A 23,429-nucleotide genomic window follows, 5' to 3' on the forward strand; every position below is an offset into this window, starting at 1 on the left:
ATTTGCTGTTGTGCTTTCGAGAACTCGGCAACAAAGTTGTCAAGACGCGAGGTAAGTGAAAATTTTGATTAGGGCCAGATAATTGTTTTACTTCAGTTGCGCATTTAATATAATTTAATAAAATTGCAGCCAAATAGCCATGTAAAGTTACTTTGCTCAATGTTTTACATTTACATTTTACATTTTTGCATATTCATTTATCGATTTCACTCTTTTACTGCATAGTTCTATGTGATATCGTTCACAGGCTTCGTTACACAGTTCACATACACATGTTGTGGTTGGGTCGTGATATGTTTTGTTTTGCATTTAATATAATGGCAAGTTGCATGTTGACTAGTTACAGTTCAGTTTACATTAGGTTCTGTTTGGTCAAAGGTTATCACACGATTTTAAGTTGGATAACAGTTTGTGGGAACGTAGTTTTGGTAATATGTAGACTTTTATAGAGTTAGAGGTAAAGTTAGGCTAAGTTTCAGATAGGTGCAAACATAGCGGGGAGGTTACAAAGTGTGTGAATGATTGAAATTGTCACAGTGGTTCAATGAATACCTAATTGCTTAGAACACTGGTCGGGGCCATTGGTAAATGTAAATGGTTATTTTGAGTCGTTCCTTGATCAGTAAGATAGTTTCTGATGTCCAGGTAAATAAATTTGTACATTTGTGGAAATCTGAGCGGATCCCATTTAAGCTGCGTATTCATTTTTTCTTAGCCTGTGGTGTTCCAAGTACCTGAACACTTGTAATTGTGCTTGTAAATCCTAGAGCTTGTACTGATGGCTGACGAGCGTTATGTATGTCATGGCTTAGTGGTCCCTTTTAATACTAAGTGTAATTTTTCCGTCTCTTGGTGCCAGTAGTTAAGCCTGCTGGTTCTGGGCGTGATGCCTAGGTCTGTTATTACTGTAATTCTGGAGACAACGTGGAGCCTTAGTGAAGTGTAAAATTTAATTGTTTACATGGCTCAGAAAGAGTAAAGTCAGAGTTTGGTGGTCAGCGGATGTGTTGAAGCTCAAAAGAGTGTTCCTGGAGCCACTTTGTAGCAATTCTTGACGTGTGGGAAGTCGCATTGCCCTGCAAATGGTTGAAATGGCTCTGAGCACTATGGGACTTAACATCTATGGTCATCAGTCCCCTAGAACTTAGAACTACTTAAACCTAACTAAGGACATCACACAACACCCAGTCATCACGAGGCAGAGAAAATCCCTGACCCCGCCGGGAATCGAACCCGGGAACCCGGGTGCGGGAAGCGAGAACGCTACCGCACGACCACGAGCTGAGGACCATTGTCCTGCTTGAATTGTCCAAGTTCGTCGGAATGCTTAACGGACATGAATGGATGTCACCTGTCAGAGTCGTATCTAGACTTATCAGGGGATCCCATATCACTCCAACTGCAGACGCCCCGCACCATTACAGAACCTTCAACAACTGGAGCAGTCCCCTGCTGACCTGCAGGGTTCCTGAATTCATGAGGTTGTCTCCGTACCCGTAAATGTCCATACGCTCGATACAATTTGAAACGTCCAATCGGGCAACACGTTTCCAGCCATGAATAGTCCAATGTCGGTGTTGACGGGCCCAGGCGAGACGTAAAGCTTCTTGTCGTGCAATCATGAAGGGTACACGAGCGGGCCTTCGACTCCGAAAGCTCATATCGATGACGTTTCATTGAATGGTTCGCTCGCTGACACTTGTTGATGGCCCAGCATTGAAATTTGCAGCAATTTGCGGGAGGGTTGCACTTCTCACACGTTGAACGATTCTGTTCAGTAGTCGTTGGTCCTGTTCTTGCGCGATCTTTTACCGGCCGCAGTGATGTCGAAGATTTGATATTTCACCGGATTGCTGATATTGACGGTACACTAGTGAAATGGTCGTACGGGAAAATCCCCACTTCATCACTACCTCGGAGGTGCTGTGTCCCATCACTTGTGCGCCGACTATAACACCACGTTCAAACTCACTTAAATCTTGGTAACCTGCGATCGTAGCTGCAGTAACCGATCTAACAACTGCGCCAGACGGTTGTTGTCTTATATAGGCGATGCCGACCGCAGCGCCGTATTCTGCCTGTTTACGTATCTCTGTATTTGGACACACATGCCTATACCAGTTTCTCTGACGCATCAGTGTATGAACCTCTTTATTGAATAGGGAGGGATGTGTAGATTTTCGTAGGATTATACAATGATGCGCCAAGACATTGACTACCTACTTAATAGCTTGTTATTCCGTCTTTGAAACGAAGTACATCACTGACACATAACGACAGTTTGTTGGAATGTTTATGGAGGTATTTGGCATTAGATGTCACGTAATTCACGGAGACAACAGGCCGAAGATTTGCGTACGCGGTGACGTCGCTCGATAGCAACCCAAATGTTATGCAGGATTTACATCAGGGGAATTTGGTCGCCGAGACATCAACATGAGTTTACTATAATGCTCTTCAAATCACTGCAGTATAGTTCTGGCTCCGAGACACGGACAGTTACATGTTGAAATACGACATGGCCAACGTGGAAGACATCAAGTATGAAAGGATCCGCAGGCGTTAGCGTGTCTTCCATTACTACCTCAGGTCCCATGAAAACGCAGGAGAATGTCTCCCATAGCATAATACTGCTCCCACCACCATGCGCCCGTGGCGCGCTGCACGTTTCGAGGCGCAGATTATCTCGTAGACGGCGTTTATGGAGACGACCATCGACCCAGTGAAGCAAAAGTGAGATTGAGCCGAAGAGCCACCACGTTTCCATTGATCGACGACAGAATCCCGATGGTCCCATGTCCACTGTCTTTGTAATTGACGATGTCGTTGGGTCAACATGTGAACATGTAGGGATGATCTGCTGAGGAGCTTCATTTCCAACAATGTACAATGTACGATAAACGCTGTGCTCCGAAACACCTGTGCGTGCACTAGCATTTTGCTCTTTCAGCAGAGATGCCACAGATCACCATCTATCCTACTTCACAAAGCAGACAAGCCTCCGAGCCCTGCGCTCTCTGAAGAGTCGTGGACGTCCCATCATTTAGTGCCTAGTGGTAATTTCACTGTCCTACCTCTTCCCGTAGATAGAGATAGTAGCACGCGAACTGTTGTGGATTGGCATGAGAGCCAACCCACTATGAGAGGAAGCCGAAAAGGCACGCGTTTTAGCTCACGCAGGCTGGCGTGAGGTCTGGAACAGGTCAAGGAATTTAGACTAGCAAAAAAAAAGGACGTAGCTGTGGAATACTTACCTTTAATCCATAAATGGTGAACATCGCTCTTGACGGTACAGGTTTTACAGCATCAATAGTAACTGGTAATGGCGCCTTGCTAGATCGTAGCAAATGACGTAGCTGAAGGCTATGCAAACTATCGTCTCGGCAAATGAGAGTGTATTTTGTCAGTGAACCATCGCTAGCAAAGTCGGCTGTACAACTGGGGCGAGTGCTAGGAAGTCTCTCTAGACCTGCCGTGTGGCGGCGCTCGGTCTGCAATCTCTGATAGTGGCTACACGCGGGTACGACGTATACTAACGGACCGCGGCCGATTTAAAGGCTACCACCCTGCAAGTGTGGTGTCTGGCGGTGACACCACACGAACATTCACCGTTTTATAGATACTCGTTCACAGGCTCTGGGTGCGAATAATCTGCCCTTTGTCAAAGTCGCTCATCTCAATAGATTTCCCCGTTTGCAGCTCGTATCTTCTTTCCTATAATGGTCCCCTGTCAGTGTGTGTTCCGTTCACATGCTTTTGTTATCGCGTCACGTGCCGCAACGCCAGCAGGCGGCATCCAACCTCGCAGTGGGCAGTAGTCATAAAGGTTTGGTTGTCAGTGTTAGTTTTCTGCGTGTTATTCGATGTCTGTTGGGCTAACAACATTGCAGTATTCAGACGTAATACGCAGTATCATTGCATACCGTCTATCATTCATAAACTTTCTCTTATAATTTCAAATATTGCTTCATCAATTCCGGGTCAACTTCTGATTGCACCTACAAACACTGCCAGAACAAGTTTCGCCTCCTTTATAACAGTCTAATTTTAGGACCGTTTGTGCTTGTATTTCAGATGCACAAGACACACCTCTGTGTAACGAAACCTAGAAAAATGAAACGAAATTTGACAGATAGGTCTATGGACTGAGTAATAAAGCCAATGGGAGCCATGCCGCGTCTCATCCCAGCCGTCGCCGTCTAGGGCACTGTACAGCAAAGCCGCGCGACGTGCCGCAGCGTCGGCGGGTAATTTGAGAGCTCACTCCCCGCGTGGGTCGGGTGCTACAGCGAAAGTTTGCTAAACAGGGAGTGACAGAGAGCGATGGGCTGTGAGACGAGGTTCCGTGTCTTTCATAATCTCATAACCGAAGCCTGCTGTAACGAGGTGCAACCTTCAGCTCCTTAGAGTAGTCAGCAAAAAGCTCACGGTCAATGGGTGCGACGTACTTACACCGTCCATTCAACAATAAGACCCGACTGATACCATTGATGTCTTCAGCATAAACTGGAAGTCAGTCGTAAGTTGGAGAAATATCGCACTGAATATGTTATTTTGAGCCTATCTGAGCAATTTGTCTCTGCTTTAACGCTACTCGCTTTACAGCCCAATATTCGCCTTGGCTGGTGGTAGTTATAATGCAGAGGACATTCGAATCGGTCTTTGTCGTCAAGATAGGATGGCTGAAATACACTAAAATGATGATTAAATTGGTGAAGTAGGCGGATGCCTCTAGATTCCTTAGATAACAACACCTGTGGAACCACGAGACATATCCGCAAGTGGCCGTACAGTGGATGGCGGAGGGGTACTTCAAACTAGCGTTCTGTCCTATTCTATTAGCGTAATGAGCTAGGGAAAAACGTCTTTATGCCTCTTTACATACCCTAATGCCTTTTATTTTATTCTCCCGATTACCACGTTAGATACGACGGAGACAGTGGAATCATCGCGCAGTCCCTTTCGAACATAGGCTCTCAAAATTAAATCAACAAGGATTCTCATTTAAATTCTCCGAAAATTACTGTTACATTGTCGTAAGGTCTACACTGATCTTTTACGATCCTAACAATACATCTCTGAATTGGTTCGCTTTCTGTTATCGTTTCTACTTGATAAGAGATCTAAATGCTGGAACAATAAACTAGAATTTGTCGTAATAACGTCTTGACTGTGACTTTCCATAACGCACGTAATCATCCTTGACGGAAGTTATCACAAATTGTAGTTTTGTAGGTAGGTAAGGCGCTTTGCAGTTCGTACTCCCTTAGTATTATTCTCATTTTTGACTTGGTAGTGATTTCCCTTACGTGCACAGTTCGCTACAGCTGAATAAATTGCTTGTAAATTCTACTCACATACGTTTCACTTATTGTATTTTCTAAAAGGCGTTTAATATGTGATAGGTACGAAGACATATATATGCAAATGTACTAGTATCAAGCAATTTTAAACGTTTGTTTTAGGTCGTAGACTAAGCATACACATTTTCTCAATTTGTTCAGGCTCTGTACACTCAAACAAATTTTCTCTACTAAGCAGCATACAGAAATCATTATTCTATAGAACGTGAAAATGTACTGATGATGACCCTTTGGAATTTGGAATTTTTTGATGTAATTAAAATTGTTCTCAAGTTACCAGAAATGAATCATTTAAGCAAAAAGTTTACCATTATCTTCTACAGGGCAGTTGTCCAAGAGACATGTCATTTTAGTATACTCGATGGATCATTCTGCAATCATTATTCACACTTAGGAACCACTCCTCTATTCTATCCTAATTGTCTCATTTAAGTGTTTTATCGAGTATTCTACAAACACTGGATCTCTTGTCGCGGTCTTTGTACTTCCGGTGTTTTCTTATTATCTTTGTTTTTATCTTTCCAGTAGTCGTCTCAAATACACTGCTGGAAGGAAAATTAGTATATCCTTTTAGAGGTTTCCAGTTCACTTCAGATTTACTGTTGCAACAGTGCATATGGAGTACATGAAATGATTACATTTACAGATCAACAGCGCAAGCGGTTCTGAGGTACCAGGTATCAACCCATACTGGAACACCTATATTAGTGAAACTTCCTGGCATATTAAAACTGTGTGCCGGACCGAGACTCTAACTCGGGACCTGTGCCTTTCTTGGGGAAGTGCTCTACCAATTCAGCTACCCAATTAAGACTCACGACCCCTCCTCACAACTTCAATTCTGCCAGTACCTCGTCTTCTACCTTCCAAACTTCACAGAAGCTCTCCTGGAGGTAGGAGACGAGGTACTGGCAGAACTCAAGCTGTGAGGACGGGTCTCGCTTGGGTAGCTCAGTTGATAGAGCACTTGCCCGAGAAAGGCAAAGGTTCCGAGTTCGAGTCTCGGTCCGGCACACAGCTGTAATCTGCCAGGAAGTTTCAAATCAGCGCACACTCCGTTGCAGAGTGAAAATTTCATTCTGGACCCATATTAGTACCTGGTGTAGTCTCCACGCAATGCAGGCTCTGGCCTTGGCATCCAGTCAGTAGTACAGTTGGCGAATACTGTCCCGGGATACGTTATGCCAAGCCTACTCAACCTTTCCATCTAGTTCTGCGCTCATAGGCAGCTCACCGCGCCTGGTACACGCGGCGCTCAGGTACCACAGCACAGCTACGACACCTGAGAATGGGCTTAAACAGTCCGAAACCGGTCGTGTGAAAATAAAGTAATTTACAACATAAGCGGTATTTTCAACCTCTGCTATAATGCTCAGTTGCGGATGTTCTGCCAACAGGATTGTTTTTAGTTCTTTAAGAGTTACAGGTTGATGAGTCGCACAAGTCACTTCTCGTCCCATCATTGGACGCGCTCGATTGGAGACAAGTTCGGAGATCGTCCTGGTCATTGAAGTTGCTGCACATCTTTCTGTGAACGTGGAATGTGTGAGCGAGCATTATCCTGTTGGAACAACACATCAACTACCTGTTGCAAGAACTGCAAAAGAACGAGTCTTAAACATTATGCACATTCCGAACGCTGGTTAGCGTTCTCTTCAGAAACACCAACGGTGAACGAGAGTCGTAGCTTATCGCACACGGACCATAAAGCCTAGAATGGGGCCAGTGTCTTTTGGATGAATGCACTCTGAGACATCTCGCCAGGTCTACTTCTTACATGAAAACGAGCATCATTTGCGTGCAGGCAGAATCTGCTCTTACCGATGAAGATCACTGCTCGCCATTCCATCTCCCAAGCGATCCTCTGACTGCATCAGCAATCGAGCCGTGCACTTCGACGTTGCGGGGTGAGTCGTAGACGGGCTCGAGGCATGCGTGTCCTTAGTCTTAGTGCTAATTACCTGTTCGCAACAGTTGCTCACATACCGTCTTATCTGTGCTGTGATAGTTCTACGATCTGCCACTGCTGCTCTTACATTACAACAATCCTAGCGGGCGTCTGGCTGGATGAAAATCCAGAACCTCACCGAGAGAGGTGGCGCAGTGGCTAGCACACTGTACTCGTATTCGGGAGGACGACGGTTCAATTCCGCGTCCGGCCATCCTGATTTAGGTTTTCTGTGATTTCCCTAAATCGCTCCAAATACTGGGATGGTGCCCTTGAAAGGGCAGGGCCGACTGCCTTCCCTGTTCTTCCCTAATCCGATGAGACCGATGGCCTCGCTGTCTGGTCACCTTCCCCAACACCCCCACCCTCCCCCTAGAACCTCATCTATGGTTGTGCTAACGTTCACGTGAGCACTCAACCAGGGTCGTTGGACAGCTAACGCAGCATGTCCATCTTGTGTAGCAGTTCTCCGAAGGGAACATCCCGACACTCGGAAGGCCACCATTTGTCCCCATTCAAACTCCGTCAGTTGGCTGTAGCAAGCACGAGTGCGTCTCCGCGGCATAGTTACCTACTTGCTTCACACCTATTAAAGGGTAACACAGATGGCGCTCTGGTAGCTATGCCACTGTACTATCTGTTGGCGGACGACGTAGAACGCTTTATCAGTACATTCACTACCCACCAAGTGGCATATGCTCTCATCGGATCAAAATCGCTAATACGCTCCTAGCACACAGTTTGCATTCAAGTATTACAGGACACTGAAGATGCTTCGGAAACAAATGAAGAGAAAAGCTTCTTCTTCCATTTTAGAAGATGACATTCATCTGCAAAAATCACCCTTACTGACAGAGTAAATTACATTCTATTTCTGATATTGAAAAACTGGAAAGAGAAAGACGAAATTTTCATTATGTTGCCGTTACACGTAGGATACGTTTTATTTTTAGCTCTATTCGGTTTTACTTCAGCTTCGAGCTTCTTCCTACCTAGAAATAGTCGATGGTCTTGCTCCGAAATCAAATCGCTTTAAACCTGCCTCGTCATTACTCGATTTACTCATTACAGAGTGGCGCACCTCAGTTCAGTCATTTGTTCGAATGGCTCTGAGCACTATGGGACTCAACTTCTGAGGTCATCAGTCCCCAAGAACTTAGAACTACTTAAACCTAACTAACCTAAGGACATCACACACATCCATGCCCGAGGCAGGATTCGAACCTGCGACCGTAGCAGCAGTGGGGTTCCGGACTGAAGCGCCTAGAACCGCTCGACACCAGCGACCGGTGACTGAATCATCGACTGCACGTCTCCATCCACAGCGATCTTCAGCTCTTCTTAGCACAGAATGACAGGTTCTACTAGGCGGAATGGTCATTATTCAGGGATATGAGAGGAACGATCATTCGAAGCAAGAGATTATAGCAAATAATGGGTTCTAAATTGCATCTCTTAAGAGCTATGAACACTTCTTCATTCTCAATACTGTGATACAAATCTGTTCTATTGCAAGCGCTTTGTTTTCCATATGTCGGGAGGACGTAATATGGATAAAAACAAGATAAAATTGAGTAGTAAAAATGGGCTCTAAAATGCTTACCTTATGTATGAGAACTTGTTCAGTAGAAGAGGTGTTTCACAGTAGCGAAGTTGAAAAAGTACTCGTAGCTGTTAAGGCATACATTTTAGAGCTCATGTTTACTGGACTTATTTCCGTGTTTTGCTCCGTAATACCACGTCCCGAAATGTGGGAAGCAAAGGGCTCGCAGTAAAAGAGATTTGTTTCATGGTATAGAATATGGAGAAGAGCTCATAGCTCCTAACGTAAGCATTTTAGAGCGCATGTTTCTAGAGTATTTTTCCTTCGAATGATCGTTCCTGTCGTATCCTTGAATACCGACCACTCCTCCTGGGACACACTGTATAATGTGAAGAGAGAAGACGTCTGGACCGTGAATGTTGGTGACAAGTATTACCTTAAAGATGTGGTGTTGGAGGAAGATGCACTGAAGAGTCAAAGAAACTGGTATAGGCATACGTTTCCAAATACAGAACATGTAAACAGGCAGAATACGGCGCAGCCGCGCGGGGTAGCCGCGCGGTCTAGGGCTGTTTGTCAGGGCTCGCGCGTGTCCCCCCGTCGGAGGTTCGCGTCCTCCCTCGGGATGGGTGTGTGTGTTGTCCTTAGTCTAAGTTAGTTTAAGTTAGCTTAAGTAGTGTGTAAGCTTAGGGACCGATGACCTCAGCAGTTTGGTACCATAAGACCATTCCGCAACTTTCCAACATACACGTTTCCAATACGGCTCTTCGGTTGGCAACGCCTTTATGAGACAAAAGTGTCTGGTGCAGTTGTTAGATCGGTTACTGCCGCTACAATGGCAGCTTATCAAGATTTAAGTGAGTATGAACGTGGTTTTAAAGTCGATATACGAGCGACGGGACACAGCATCTCCCAGGTAACGATGAAGTGGAGATTTTCCCGTACGACCATTTCACGGGTCTACTGTGAATATCACGAATCCGGTAAAATATCAAACCTCCGACACCGCTGCGACCAGAAAAAGATCCGGCAAGAACGGGACCAACGCCAACTGAAGAGAATTGTTCAACGGGACAGAAGTGCAACACTTCTGCAAATTGCTTCAGATTTCAATGATGAGCCATCATCAAGCGTCAGCGTGCGAACCATTCAACGAAACATCATCGATGTGGGCTTTCGGAGCCGAAGGCCCTCTCGTATACCCTTGATGACTGCACAACACAAAGCTTTACGCCTCGCCTGGGCCCGCCAATACCGACATTCGACTGTTGATGACTGGAAACATGTTGCCTCGTCAGACGAGTCTCGTTTCAAATTATATCGAGCGGATGGACTTGCACGGGTATGGAGACAACCTTATGAATCCGTAGACCTTGCATGTCAGCAGGGGACTGATCAATCTGATGGAGGCTCTGTAATGGTGTGGGGCGTATGTAGTCGGAGTGATATGGGACCCCTGATACGTCTAGATACGACTCGACAGGTGACACGTACGTCAGCATCTTGTCTGATCATCTGCATCCATTCATGTCCATTGTGCATCCCGACGGACTTGGCCAATTCCATCAGGACAATGCGACACCCCACACATCCAGAATTGCTACATAGCGGCTCCAGGAACGCTCTTCTGGGTTCAAACGCTTCCGCTGGCCACCAAACTCACCAAACAGGGACATTATTGAGGATATCTGGGATACCTTGCAACGTGCTGTTCAGAAGAGATCTCCACCCGCTCATACTCTTACGGATTTATGGACAGTACCGCCGGATTCATGGTGGCAGTTCGCTCCAGCACTACTTCAGACGTTAGTTGAGTCCATGCCACGTCGTGTTGCAGCACTTTTACGTGTTCGCGGTGGCCCTACACGATATTAGGCAGGTGTACCAGTTTCTTTGGCTCTTCAGTTTATTACGCGTAGCATCTTTATGCATCACAACTTCTCGAAGACATCACTTGTCACTAGCTGCCACGGTCCATGTCTCGTATCCATATAAGAAGAAAGTGAACACTAGTGATTCTACCAACTGCATCTTCATTGTTTTGGCTATAGCCCAGTTCTGCCATATCTTCATGAGTTTGGCCATTGCAGTTTGGACAGGACGATTCTACGTTTTATTTCCTTAGCAGAATTTACTGCCTATTGATCTGATATTCTAGATATTCAAGGTCATTCACTATCTCAAGAGCCTTTAAGCAACCTGAAAGTTGGACTTGATCTAAACTATTAATTTTATCAAATCAATGACAATCAGTAGTTTAATTTACGCAATAGAATTTGCGCTCGCATAACGTCAGTCTCCTCGTCGACCTCTCACTTGTATAATCTCGCCCAGTTTTAAATGAACTAATTGACGTATTTTTTTATAACAAATAAAACTAATCGGCTTTTTGTTGCCTGTTGTTCTCGCTATCAGTAATGACTAACTTAATGCCTCCGCTACTCACCGGACTCCTCGGAGCGGTCCCCGCACAGTTTTACAGTGCCCAGTCTCAGCTCAGCTTGTCCACACGGCAGGCGCAACTCGTCAAGGTCCACCTGCAGCTCACATGAGTCCTGAAACACGCCGACACTCCTCTTCACACATCCTATAACACGTACTTAACTACATAAAGCTAAAACTGTTTACAGCTGAATACCTTACACAGCAGTTACTGAATCAATGCTGGTTGCGAGCTGATGTCATGAAACTTGCACAACACTCATCGTGACGTAGGACTAGCAGACGATTAGAATCGGCGATCAAAAGCTAGTGCGTAGACTAAACTCATCCACTGAACTGTGCTATTTGTCGTCCATCCAACGGACGGTTCATAAGAGATGAGCGTTATGGGGTATGATCTTAACAACTGAAGAAGTTTCTGTACTGATCGTCACAAAACTGGGGGAGTTTCTCCTACGTACAGCATTATCAGTTAATTATAATTCTAGATGTTAGTATAAATTCCTTAAAAACTATATTAGACGTGCTCATTTTAAGACTGTGGATCACGGAATACTGAATTGCCTAACGATTTCCGAAAAGGGATGTCCTGTGTTTCTCGCTCCAACTATCATTCCGCACTCAAAGTCTGTTATCCTCCTCGTGTGGCCATAATCACGTCGGACACCTTTTCACATGATTCAAGAGATTCATGTGAAAAGATGCCCGACGTGATTATGGATGCACGACAGGGATTAATTGACTCCGAACGTGGAATGGTAGTTGGAGCTAGACGCATGGGTCATCCCATTTCGTAAATTGTTAGGGAATGTAATATTCCGAGAAAAAAAATGAAAACTTCGCCAATGCATTGCCATTTTACACCTTTGCGATACTACCGACATCTGTTTACGTGCATATCGCTTTCCCATGACTTGTGACTTCAGTGTATTATTTCCTCGTTGTCTGTAGTAGTAGCTGGCCTTGGAATCGTCTGATGTGAGTGACATCTTTTTTCCAAGTGACAGACAGCAGTTCCCTCCCCCCCCCCCCCCCCCACACACACACTATCTGAATCCTGAATCACCCATGTCCACCGTTCTTCCCTTCCCTGACCTCTCTCTCTCTCTCTCTCGCTCTCGCTCACACACACGCGCAAGCGCGTATATGAAACTAGTTGTTTTTGCACCGTAAAACAAAAACAAAAAACACACGCTAGAACACACCACGGGTTTTTCCATCTAGTAGCAAATGTTCTCTACTCCATCCGCATCATGTTGTCTTCCTGTAATATTTAGATCGTCTGCAGTTTCCTCCTGCTTCTTCGCCTTCACTAGAGGCGAGATTCTCCAGATGTCTCAGCGCTACGCTCCGGTCCCAGTGAATGTTTCTCTGTGTGCTTTCTAGCCCTGTCTCTGCCGGTTCCATCCCTCAGGCAGCGAGGACTTTCAAGGGTTTGAAAGCGTGAAATGTAATCGTCGCTTTCTGAAAGTTGAATACGGCTCTCAACCGCCGGTGTTTTTACTGGCGTTCTCGTATATTGAATGCAACAGCAGTATTTTTCTCATTAAACATGTCATTTATAACACACTTTGTGCTCCACTTGCAGACTAAACTTATTTGGTTGCTACGCTTCTAACGGCGCGAAAGATACAGTGCGTAAAGGAGAAAAGTAAAAAGAGTGAGTAACCAGAGGTGGAGATATGAGGTGTGTGGGTGGGGAGAGGGAGAGAGATACAGAGCGCCGGAAACCACAAGTCTGCTGTCAGTATATTTCTGTACTATTTAAATTACCCTTGTTTTTGCATACTGAACAAAACGCACTGTTAACTATTATTTAATAGTGCACCGCCTTCCTCACTCAATCTCGAATTTTATCTATCCGTCTTACCGCTTTTCTCATCCTGCTGTGCTGCAAGTTATTTTGGATATATCATCTGGCTGTGTGCCTTTCATACCTAGTTTTTACATCAGAAGGACACAAGGCGTCGTATGTAATTGAAATCCACAGAAATAACACCTCCGTTCTATGAGAAATTTTAGACCTTTTCCACATATATCCCCAAAAAATTACGGTCACTCATTCCATGCCATGTACATCAGAAACACAGTCGAAAGAGTATGAATCATAGAACGACAGGGAAAGCACCAATATCGTGTAACCCACATGTATGTAATCTACGTTCACAGAACATGAATGAAACCAAATCGGAAATCAAGGCACTTTGACAGTCTAAAGCAGATATTAGCTAGCCTGATTTAGATATCTGTGATTTCTCGAAACTGCCGTAGTCCGCAAGCAGCTTTTTGCGGTTCCTCAGACCAATTTAATATCACGTCTCGCAGGTATACAGATGAATTACGGGAACTAAGGACTTACTCTAGAACAGGTCAGACGAAACCGATTCATGAGTGTTAGTGCGTCTGGCGCCGTAACATGCTTCCAAATTTTAGTTAACATGACATTTCATTTCGCCGCAACTACGAGCAGCTTCTGAAAAGGGGAGGAGCAGTTTTATTTTTTTATTTATCTCTGCACAGCATGCTTTATGCCTAATCTTCCTAATGAATGTATGTTGAAACTATTATTATTACTTGGGAAGTCATATAAAGAGGGAATTATCGTGTCAGGCTCAGTCACCAGAATGAGATTTTCACTCTGCAGCGGAGTGTGCGCTGACATGAAACTTCCTGTCAGATTAAAACTGTGTGCCGGACCGAGACTCGAAAACGGGGCCTTTGCCTTTCGCGGGCAAGTGCTCTACCAACTGAGCTACCGAAGCACGACTCACGCCCCGTCCTCACAGCTTTACTTCGGCCAGTACCTCGTCCCCTACCTTCCAAACTTTGCAGAAGCTCTCCTGCGAACCTTGCAGAACTAGCAAGATGAGGAGAATAGTTAATAAGAAATACCCCAGCAGGGTAAGCTAAATAAGATATCCACTGTGTGAGTACACAGAATAAACAGAAATTTATTCAACGTCTACGCATTTGTTGAAAGTAAAGTGCCTCATATATAAGTATCGCTCATGGCACTGATTAATCCCTAATCTCAGAGTGACAGAGGTTAACTTGCTACCGAGTAACAGCAAATGAAATTCGATTCCTGCAAATCTATTTCACAAGAATCTACGCATAAGGGGGGAAATTAAACATGTTCAAAACTGGTCATATAGATGTCACTCATTAAATTGTCTCAGTTACACATAATACATACATGATTGGCTCGTAAGAAACAAGGAGTATAATACAAAAGATGTGTTATCTCTATAGATAATGACAGAATCAACTTTAAACAACCGGATAGAAATAGTTCCCTTTTCACGGTAAACGAGGGCTGCTCTGAGATATGCACAGGAAATAATCCACTGTCCACTCACATTAATGTGACTTCCTCTCAAAAGCTTGAATAACCATCTTTTACAGTTCGGATCGCGGCGAGACGTACTGAAAGAGAGGTCAGCGAGGTTCTGGAATGTACCGACCGTGATGTGAAGACACGCCGACTCCAGCGCCGTTTCTCGAAAAAATGGTTCAAATGGCTCTGAGCACTGTGGGACTCAACTGCTGTGGTCATAAGTCCCCTAGAACTTAGAACTACTTAAACCTAACTAACCTAAGGACATCACACACATCCATGCCCGAGGCAGGATTCGAACCTGCGACCGTAGCGTTCGTGCGGTTCCAGACTGTAGCGCTTTTAACCGCTCGGCCACTCCGGCCGGCGCCGTTTCTCGGCCGAGGATTCACGGCGCGTTCAACCTGATCAAACTGATCCCTCAGATTCTCGATAGAGTTTAAATTCCTGAGAGAATGGTGGCCAGGGGAGTACGGTAAACTCATTCTGGTGCTCTTCGAACCACGCATGTACACAGTGAGCTGTGTGAGCTGTGTGCCACGTTGCATTGGCCTGCTGGTAGATGCTACCGTGGTGTGTTGATGCTTTATGCCTTCCAGAATGCCTTCCCGACCATAACGGTCCGACGATTGTTGCGGAGTGTTTGCTTTCGGATATTTCACGCTATACCCATCAGCGGGCATATGTCCAATGGAGCATAGAAGGTGATTGGCGACAAGTGGTCCTATCACACCACTCAACGGACGTTCAGTTGCGGTACTGGGGTGCAAATTCCAGCCTTCGTTGCCAATGAACGGCAGTCATTATAGGTGCGTGAACCGAGCGGCTATTGCGGAGGCCCATGCGCAGCATCGTCTACTGAACTGTCGTAGAGGAGACACTGTTGGTAGCCTCATGGTTCATCTGGACGGTCAGTTGCCCAGCAGCAGCATGTCTACTCGCCCGAATACGTCTCCGAAGCCACCGTTTACCCCTGTCATCTATGGCCCGTAATGCAGCACAGTTGGTTCGTCGCCGGTTTTGGATGGCATCATTTTGCCGTCCACAGTATGCTTTAACGATGGCGGAACTGGAATAGTTTACAAACTTTGTCGTTTCGGAATTTCTTCTACCCTTGCTCCGAAAGCCAGTGCTCTTTTGCACGTGAGACAAATCGTTCAGGTTCCGCATTATGACAACTACAGCACTGTTTTCTACGCCCCCGCCACCTTCCGAGAACTTTGTATACCCTCCATCTGCGAGTGACGACGAACATAGACGGTGGTCACATTGTGACTGCTGGACTGTGTACACGCCCTTGACAAGGTAACGAGCAAGACATGACAACACAACCTTCGCTCCCTAATAGGAAAGAATTAAAGTGACAAAAATACGAATCATGACTATGGCTTGAAGCAAGATCTAATGGTATCATTACTCTCCGAAATTCAAACACAGAAGCAAAACACTTGTCAGTCTCCACAGCACCAGAGTCGGAATCCCGTTCTATAATGCTCCACTTTCGGACCCCGGATCTGTATTGCTCCATAATCGCAACCCAAATCTATACTGCTCCAGAGTCGAACCCTGAATGCCGAAAAAATTTGAGTCTTTCTAAATTCTGGCGTCCCATCGCAAAAGTCCACAAAAAACCAGCGACAGCTAACCAAAGTTCGTGGCTCTTTGTTTATTAGAGAAGAGAGAAATTTTCCACTCGAAACTCCTCCTGTTCTGTTACGTCCCCAAGAAAAACCCACGCCGTGATATTAGTGGTCAATCAGAGCTCTAGACTCGTTGTTGGCCTATGAGAGAAGAGGAAACACTTGTGCCTATCCCTTCCAATCAGAATATTTTTTAAATATCTTGATCAGACTAAAGTTGACCTTCCTCGAAAAAGGGTGCACATTAACATGGTGGACAAGCAAACACCGCTGCTGGTTCCAGGGCGTCGCCTCTAAGCGTTGCTCTTATCAATTATAAAGCTGGATTGTCAATTGCATTCCAGCCCAAAATTTAGCGGGCCACCCCTTCCTTCGCATGAGATGCGCGGTGTGGAGTTGGGGGAAGGGGGGGTGGAGGGGGAAGGGTGGGATCCTCTGCGCCACAGTGCCGCCTATATATATTACGTGGAAGGAGTCACAATTGTTTGAGGAACAAGCAGGCTGATATTCCAGAATGCACACGACTCAGATGAAGATCCTATCAGGCGAACATTACACCAGACGGAAAGCCCTATTATTTTAATAAATTCCGACATCCTTGTTCTGTACCATAATACACAGATACAATCACATTAATGTAACCACCGGAGACGTTCAATGTCTACGTGCAAAAGCCACTCACAGACGGCAGATGGTAGCACATTTTTTGAGGTTATACAAGGCGTGTCGGGACCGCCGCGGAAAATAGTGCTTCGCTGTCATAATGCTGAAACGGAGTAATTTACCTTGTGGGGTCCTGCCCAATCGTCTCTTATGGGGTGACTAATGGATGCTGCTATCTCAGATAGCTATACAACAATTCAACCAAATCACATTAATGGTGTTTATTGCAATAAAGTAGATTAAAAATACTTAACTTTGGTTTACAATGTCGTGTCGCAAGGTATTGGCGACATGCAAATAATCAAGGTCTTTCGCAATATAGAATATCCATGCAAGCAATGGATATGGATCACAAGTAACAGCTCTACTAGTCTTCTACTGTCCGGCCGAGCGGTTCTAGGCGCTTCAGTCCGGAACCGCGCTGCTGCTACGGCCACAGGTTCGAATCCTGCCTCGGACATAGATGTGTGTGATGTCCTTAGGTTAGTTAGGTTTAAGTAGTTTAAAGTCTAGGGGACTGATGACCTCATATGTTAAGTCCCATAGTGCTCAGAACCACTTGAACTGATCAGCTGCACGTTACGCTACTTCTACACTCGCAAATACTGTGGCAGTTATTATGAGGGCGGCGCACCGCATCGACGTCTCATGCAACGACAACGATTATTCCAGTCAGTGCCAGTACTCGATGCCCACCAATACACCACTAACAATCTAATCGTTGCCAAAATGGCGCGTGCCAACATTCGACTCCCATGAATAGGTCCATCGTAATCTATTGTTAAACGGGCACGTGGCAATTTGAAATTCTAGTTACCTATATTGGAGGATTTTAATGTTATAAACATTTCTAATTAGTGATAACAAGTGCACAATAATTTTATTCGATGAGGGAGTCATGTATAGATAGGCTTATAATACGTCGAGGATTAGCACGGACAGTTCTGATTTTTTAGCCCTGTTCAGGGTTGCAAAAAGTTAGTTAAAAAAATGGCTCTGAGCACTATGGGGCTTAATAAGGTCATCATTCCCCTAGAACTTAGAACTAGTTAAACCTAACTAACCTAAGGACATCACATACATCCATGCCCGAGGCAGGATTCGAACCTGCGACCGTAGCGGTCGCGAGGCTTCAGACTGTAGCGCCTAGAACCGCTCGGCCACCCCGGTCAGCCAAAAAGTTAGTGGTTCGAGAATTTTACGACCGGCGAGTACTTTTTTTTTTTTTTTGCCTAGATGTTTCACATCCCGTTTTTAAACGTCCTCTTACGTCGTCCCTCTCTCAAGCTCTGACCTGGACGGAGAGTCATTTGGCATCAAAGCAAGATCAATGTGCAACGCGTTTAGGTTGTCTAGACGTTTTTAATCATTTCATCTCAATTCGTTTTTTCTCCGTTCTTTTAGAGATGAGCAAAAGAAAGTGTGTGTTTAATGTTAACTTGGAACGAGAATACAAATTTTTGAAATTGTGTAATGACAGTAACAACGAAAGTGTTTATTACGCACTGTATGCTGCAGAATTTTCTGTTGCACATGAGGGAAAGGGTGGCATTAAAAATCACGTGAGAACAGCTAAATATAGGATTGTTATTACTGGTACTGTTTCACCAAACATAAGAGATTTTTTTAAAGCTTAAGATGGTTGATAATGAAATCATAAAAGACACCATCAATATTGATGACCTATTTGATAGAGAAGTGGAAAGCAACTTTTAATCTGTCCTAAAAGACTGATACTTCGTGTTGCAGTATTCCCAAATGGTTTAGTTTACCAGCATCTGCTGCAGTTGAGAGAAGTTTTTCAATTACGGGGAACATTTGCTCAACAGAAACGGTTTGATTTCTGATATCTATTGTTAAAGGCTTATCTCACTAGGGGTAAGATAGATACTGCCTTCAGGAAAATTAAAGAGACCTTTGGAGATAAGAGAACCACTTGTATGAACATCAAGAGCTCATATGGAAACCCAGTTCTAAGCAAAGAAGGGAAAGCAGAAAGGTGGAAGGAGTATATAGAGGGTCTATACAAGGGCGATGTACTTGAGGACAATATTATAGAAATGGAAGAGGATGTAGATGAACATGAAATGGGAGATACGATACTGCGTGAAGAGTTTGATAGAGCAATGAAAGACCTGAGACGAAACAAGGCCCCAGGAGTAGATAACATTCCATTGGAACTACTGACGGCCTTGGGAGAGCCAGTCCTGACAAAACTCTACCATCTGGTGAGTAAGATGTATGAAACAGGCGAAATACCCTCAGACTTCAAGAAGAATATAATAATTCCAATCCCAAAGAAAGCAGGTGTTGACAGATGTGAAAATTACCGAACAGTCAGTTTAATAAGCCACAGCTGCAAAATACTAACACGAATTCTTTACAGACGTATGGAAAAACTAGTAGAAGCGGACCTCGGGGAAGATCAGTTTGGATTCCGTAGAAATACTGGAACACGTGAGGCAATACTGACCTTACGACTTATCTTAGAAGAAAGATTAAGGAAAGGCAAACCTACGTTTCTAGCATTTGTAGACTTAGAGAAAGCTTTTGACAATGTTGACTGGAATACTCTCTTTCAAATTCTGAAGGTAGCAGGGGTAAAACACAGGGAGCGAAAGGCTATTTACAATTTGTACAGAAACCAGATGGCAGTTATAAGAGTCGAGGGACATGAAAGGGAAGCAGTTGTTGGGAAGGGAGTAAGACAGGGTTGTAGCCTCTCCCCGATGTTATTCAATCTGTATATTGAGCAAGCAGTAAAGGAAACAAAAGAAAAATTCGGAGTAGGTATTAAAGTCCATGGAGAAGAAATAAAAACTTTGAGGTTCGCCGATGACATTGTAATTCTGTCAGAGACAGCAAAGGACTTGGAAGAGCAGTTGAACGGAATGGATAGCGTCTTGAAAGGAGGATATAAGATGAACATCAACAAAAGCAAAACGAGGATAATGGAATTTGTCGAATTAAGTCGGGTGATGCTGAGGGAATTAGATTAGGAAATTAGACACTTAAAGTAGTAAAGGAGTTTTGCTATTTGGGGAGCAAAATAACTGATGATGGTCGAAGTAGAGAGGATATAAAATGTAGACTGGCAATGGCAAGGAAAGCGTTTCTGAAGAAGAGAAATTTGTTAACATCGAGTATAGATTTAAATGTCAGGAAGTCATTTCTGAAAGTATTTGTATGGAGTGTAGCCATGTATGGAAGTGAAACATGGACGATAAATAGTTTGGACAAGAAGGGAATAGAAGCTTTCGAAATGTGGTGCTACAGAAGAATGCTGAAGATTAGGTGGGTAGATCACATAACTAATGAGGAAGTATTGAATAGAATTGGGGAGAAGTTTGTGGCACAACTTGACCAGAAGAAAGGATCGGTTGGTAGGACATGTTCTGAGGCATCAAGGGATCACCAATTTAGTATTGGAGGGCAGCGTGGAGGGTAAAAATCGTAGAGGGAGACCAAGAGATGAATACACTAAGCAGATTCAGAAGGATGTAGGTTGCAGCAGGTACTGGGAGATGAAGAAGCTTGCACAGGATAGAGTAGCATGGAGAGCTGCATCAAACCAGTTTCAGGACTGAAGACCACAAAAACAACAATTGTTAAAACGTCAGCTATTTGCTAAAATTAATTCAGAGCTTTATTGTTGTCGCCGGCCGCGGTGGTCGTGCGGTTCTCTAGCTGCAGTCCGGAACCGCGGGACTGCTACGGTCGCAGGTTTGAATCCTGCCTCGGGCATGGATGTGTGTGATGTCCTTAGGTTAGTTAGGTTTAAGTAGTTCTAAGTTCTAGGGGAATGATGACCTAAGATGTTATGTCCCATAGTGCTCAGAGCCATTTGAACCATTTTATTTTATTGTTGTCAATTTTATCGTGTAATTCATCCGACATAGAGCGCAACTGAGATTCATTGCTGCTACTCATCAGCTGTCTATATCTCCCTATCACACTGCCATTCCAAACGCAGCCATACGCGCTGTGGTGTTAACATGGGACGGTAACTTTCAATTTCGGCTGCTTTTAGTCTCCGAGCAGTGGTACGGGATGATTCAGAACGTTGCACGAAGCCCATTACTTGCTCTCGGATGACAGATGCAGATGCAAACGAAGAGAATGTCTGTCTGCCTTCACGTTCTCATGCAGTTGGACATTAATCCACACTCACATCTGAATGCCCCACGGACCATGATATTGCACAGTATGATATTGCACAGTATGATATTGCACAGTATGATATTGCACAGTATGATATTGCACAGTATGATATTGCACAGTATGATATTGCACAGTACGACAGTAGTGGACCAAATGAGGCCCCTTTAAAACTCGCCGATACTCATGAACGAGCATCCGACTGTGTCGTCCAGGTACTTCACCTTTTTTTGGTCATGCAGTGTATTTCCATACACTGCATGAATAATTGAGGAAGGAAGGAGACAGACATCATAGCTTAAACGTCAGTCAGTAGGAAAGCCATTATCATCTAAAGAAAAGGATACGAACATTTCCTGCAAGTAGGCAAACATTCTACATTGCACCTGCAAGAAACAAAAAAATGGTTCAAATGGTTCTGAGCTCTATGGGACTTAACATCTGAGGTCATCAGTCCCATAGAACTTAGAGCTATTTAAACCTAACTAACCTAAAGACATCACACACATCCATGCCCGAGGCAGGATTCGAACCTGCGACTGTAGCAGTCGCGCGGTTCCGGACTGAAGCGCCTAGAACCGCTCGGCCGCCGCGGCCGGCTGCAAGAAACAAATTGGATTAATTCTCATTGCGTATGGATTATTTTCACCAGCACAGCGTCATCCCCCGGGAACCTATTCCTCCCCTTCTCATCTCCTCTCCCTCGCGTTGCTACGTAATACAAGCTGATTGCAATTTCCATGTCAGACAAATCGGAACCTTGGTTTTGAAAACTTTGTTTAGTTTACCAAAAATAATCCATTTTTCGCTTCTGTTTCTTTCTCTTGATTTCTCTGTGTCTGCCAGCAGATACGAGACGCAGCCACACACAGAGAGGGCGCCAAGCAGCTAGGCCAGCCCCCATGGGGAGCTACAGGGTTATGGTCAAACACAATGGAGGGTGCACATAACACGTACAGTGTTTTGCTTCTGCACATCACAGAAAAAGTTATGAAGTTATCATACATTCCCCCACCGTGTATATGAGCAGCAGTACGGCTCCACTCAGTCAATTAGTCGACAGTGTCAACATTGTGCCTCAACACATCTTCATGAATTATCTCCACTGGCTGCCCAGTAGATGTTGACGGGTCATTCTACTAGTTATTCACTGAATTAAAGACAAGGTGAGTGATCGAAGACAGTTCTTCATACTCAAGCTACGTAGTGCACGGATATGGACAAAATGTGGAAATACCAAAAGCACAACACATTACCATACGTAATACGTAGTAGGAATACCGTTGGCATTCAGAACAGTTTCAAGTCGTCTTGGAATGGATGAATAATGGTCCTGTATGGTTTTCAAGGTAATTTTATACCAGTTTTTCTTCTAAAACGACGAGGGAGACAGATATAGTTCATGTGTCCATCTTCCCAAAACAGGCCACAGTGGCTCGATAATACTGAATCCTGGTGAAGACCAGGGCAGATGTGACAATTGTTTCTCGTGCTGATGAAACCAGTCCTAGACGATATGAACTGTGTGATCAGGGGTCCTGTCGTTTCGGAACACAACATAACAAACATTGTACCATGGAATGAAACTGATTAGCCAAAATAGTCATATTATTCTTGTCAGGAAGGCTAACCTTGTATAGAAACTCTGGGTCACATGGAATGACACATTATGGCTGCCAAAATCATCACTGAGCCACCACCACGTTTCACTGTTGCAATGTATACTGCATCAGAAGTTGAAAACAATGTAAAACGAGAATCATCAGACCAAATGACTTCCCTCCATTGCTCCATGCTCCATATTTTATGGCTTGATCACCACATTTTCCAGTTATGGGCATTTTCACCACTGATGTGTGGTTTTGGACATCCATCTTGGCCTGCAATTTTCAGCTTATAGAGGTGCCTTCATGTTGTTCTGGCGCTGAGAGGATTTTCAAGTGCAGCATTCAGTCCTGAAGTAATTTTGCAACCGTCGTTTTCTTCTTTTTCGTCAGAGTCCTGTTCAATGATCGTCTGTCACGAACACTCAATACACACTTCCATCCACATTGCATTTAAAGTGATGATCTTTTATCTGCTTATCCTGTACATGATGCAAATCATTATATGGTGCATATTTTAACACTTTGGCTACATTAGTTATGGAAGCACCCAAGTAGTAGAGCTATAGTAACCTTGGCACACTTTGCACTTACATGACCTTCAAAAGTCCAAGTGTTTGAGCAGGTTGCTTACTTTCAGGGGCAGGGATCAATGACCTTGACCTTGACCTCATGATGCAATCATATCGCCTCCCTCATCCCCTTCGTATCTTCCCAGGCTTTGTCTGCAC

At 44.5% G+C, this 23,429-nt stretch overlaps 1 protein-coding gene across 1 annotated transcript in view; it reads right to left on the reverse strand.

The window, feature by feature from the left end:
- The window catches only part of LOC126484294 (uncharacterized), a 143,372-nt gene that overhangs the window by 16,236 nt on the left and 103,707 nt on the right, over window positions 1-23,429 (reverse strand). Inside the window, exon 6 of the mRNA XM_050107720.1 lies at window positions 11,301-11,409. Coding sequence (XP_049963677.1) covers window positions 11,301-11,409 — 109 coding nt within the window. The remainder of the gene's footprint in view (window positions 1-11,300; window positions 11,410-23,429) is intronic.

Source organism: Schistocerca serialis, chromosome 6 (genome assembly GCF_023864345.2).
Source record: "Schistocerca serialis cubense isolate TAMUIC-IGC-003099 chromosome 6, iqSchSeri2.2, whole genome shotgun sequence".
Classification (NCBI taxonomy): domain Eukaryota; kingdom Metazoa; phylum Arthropoda; class Insecta; order Orthoptera; family Acrididae; genus Schistocerca; species Schistocerca serialis.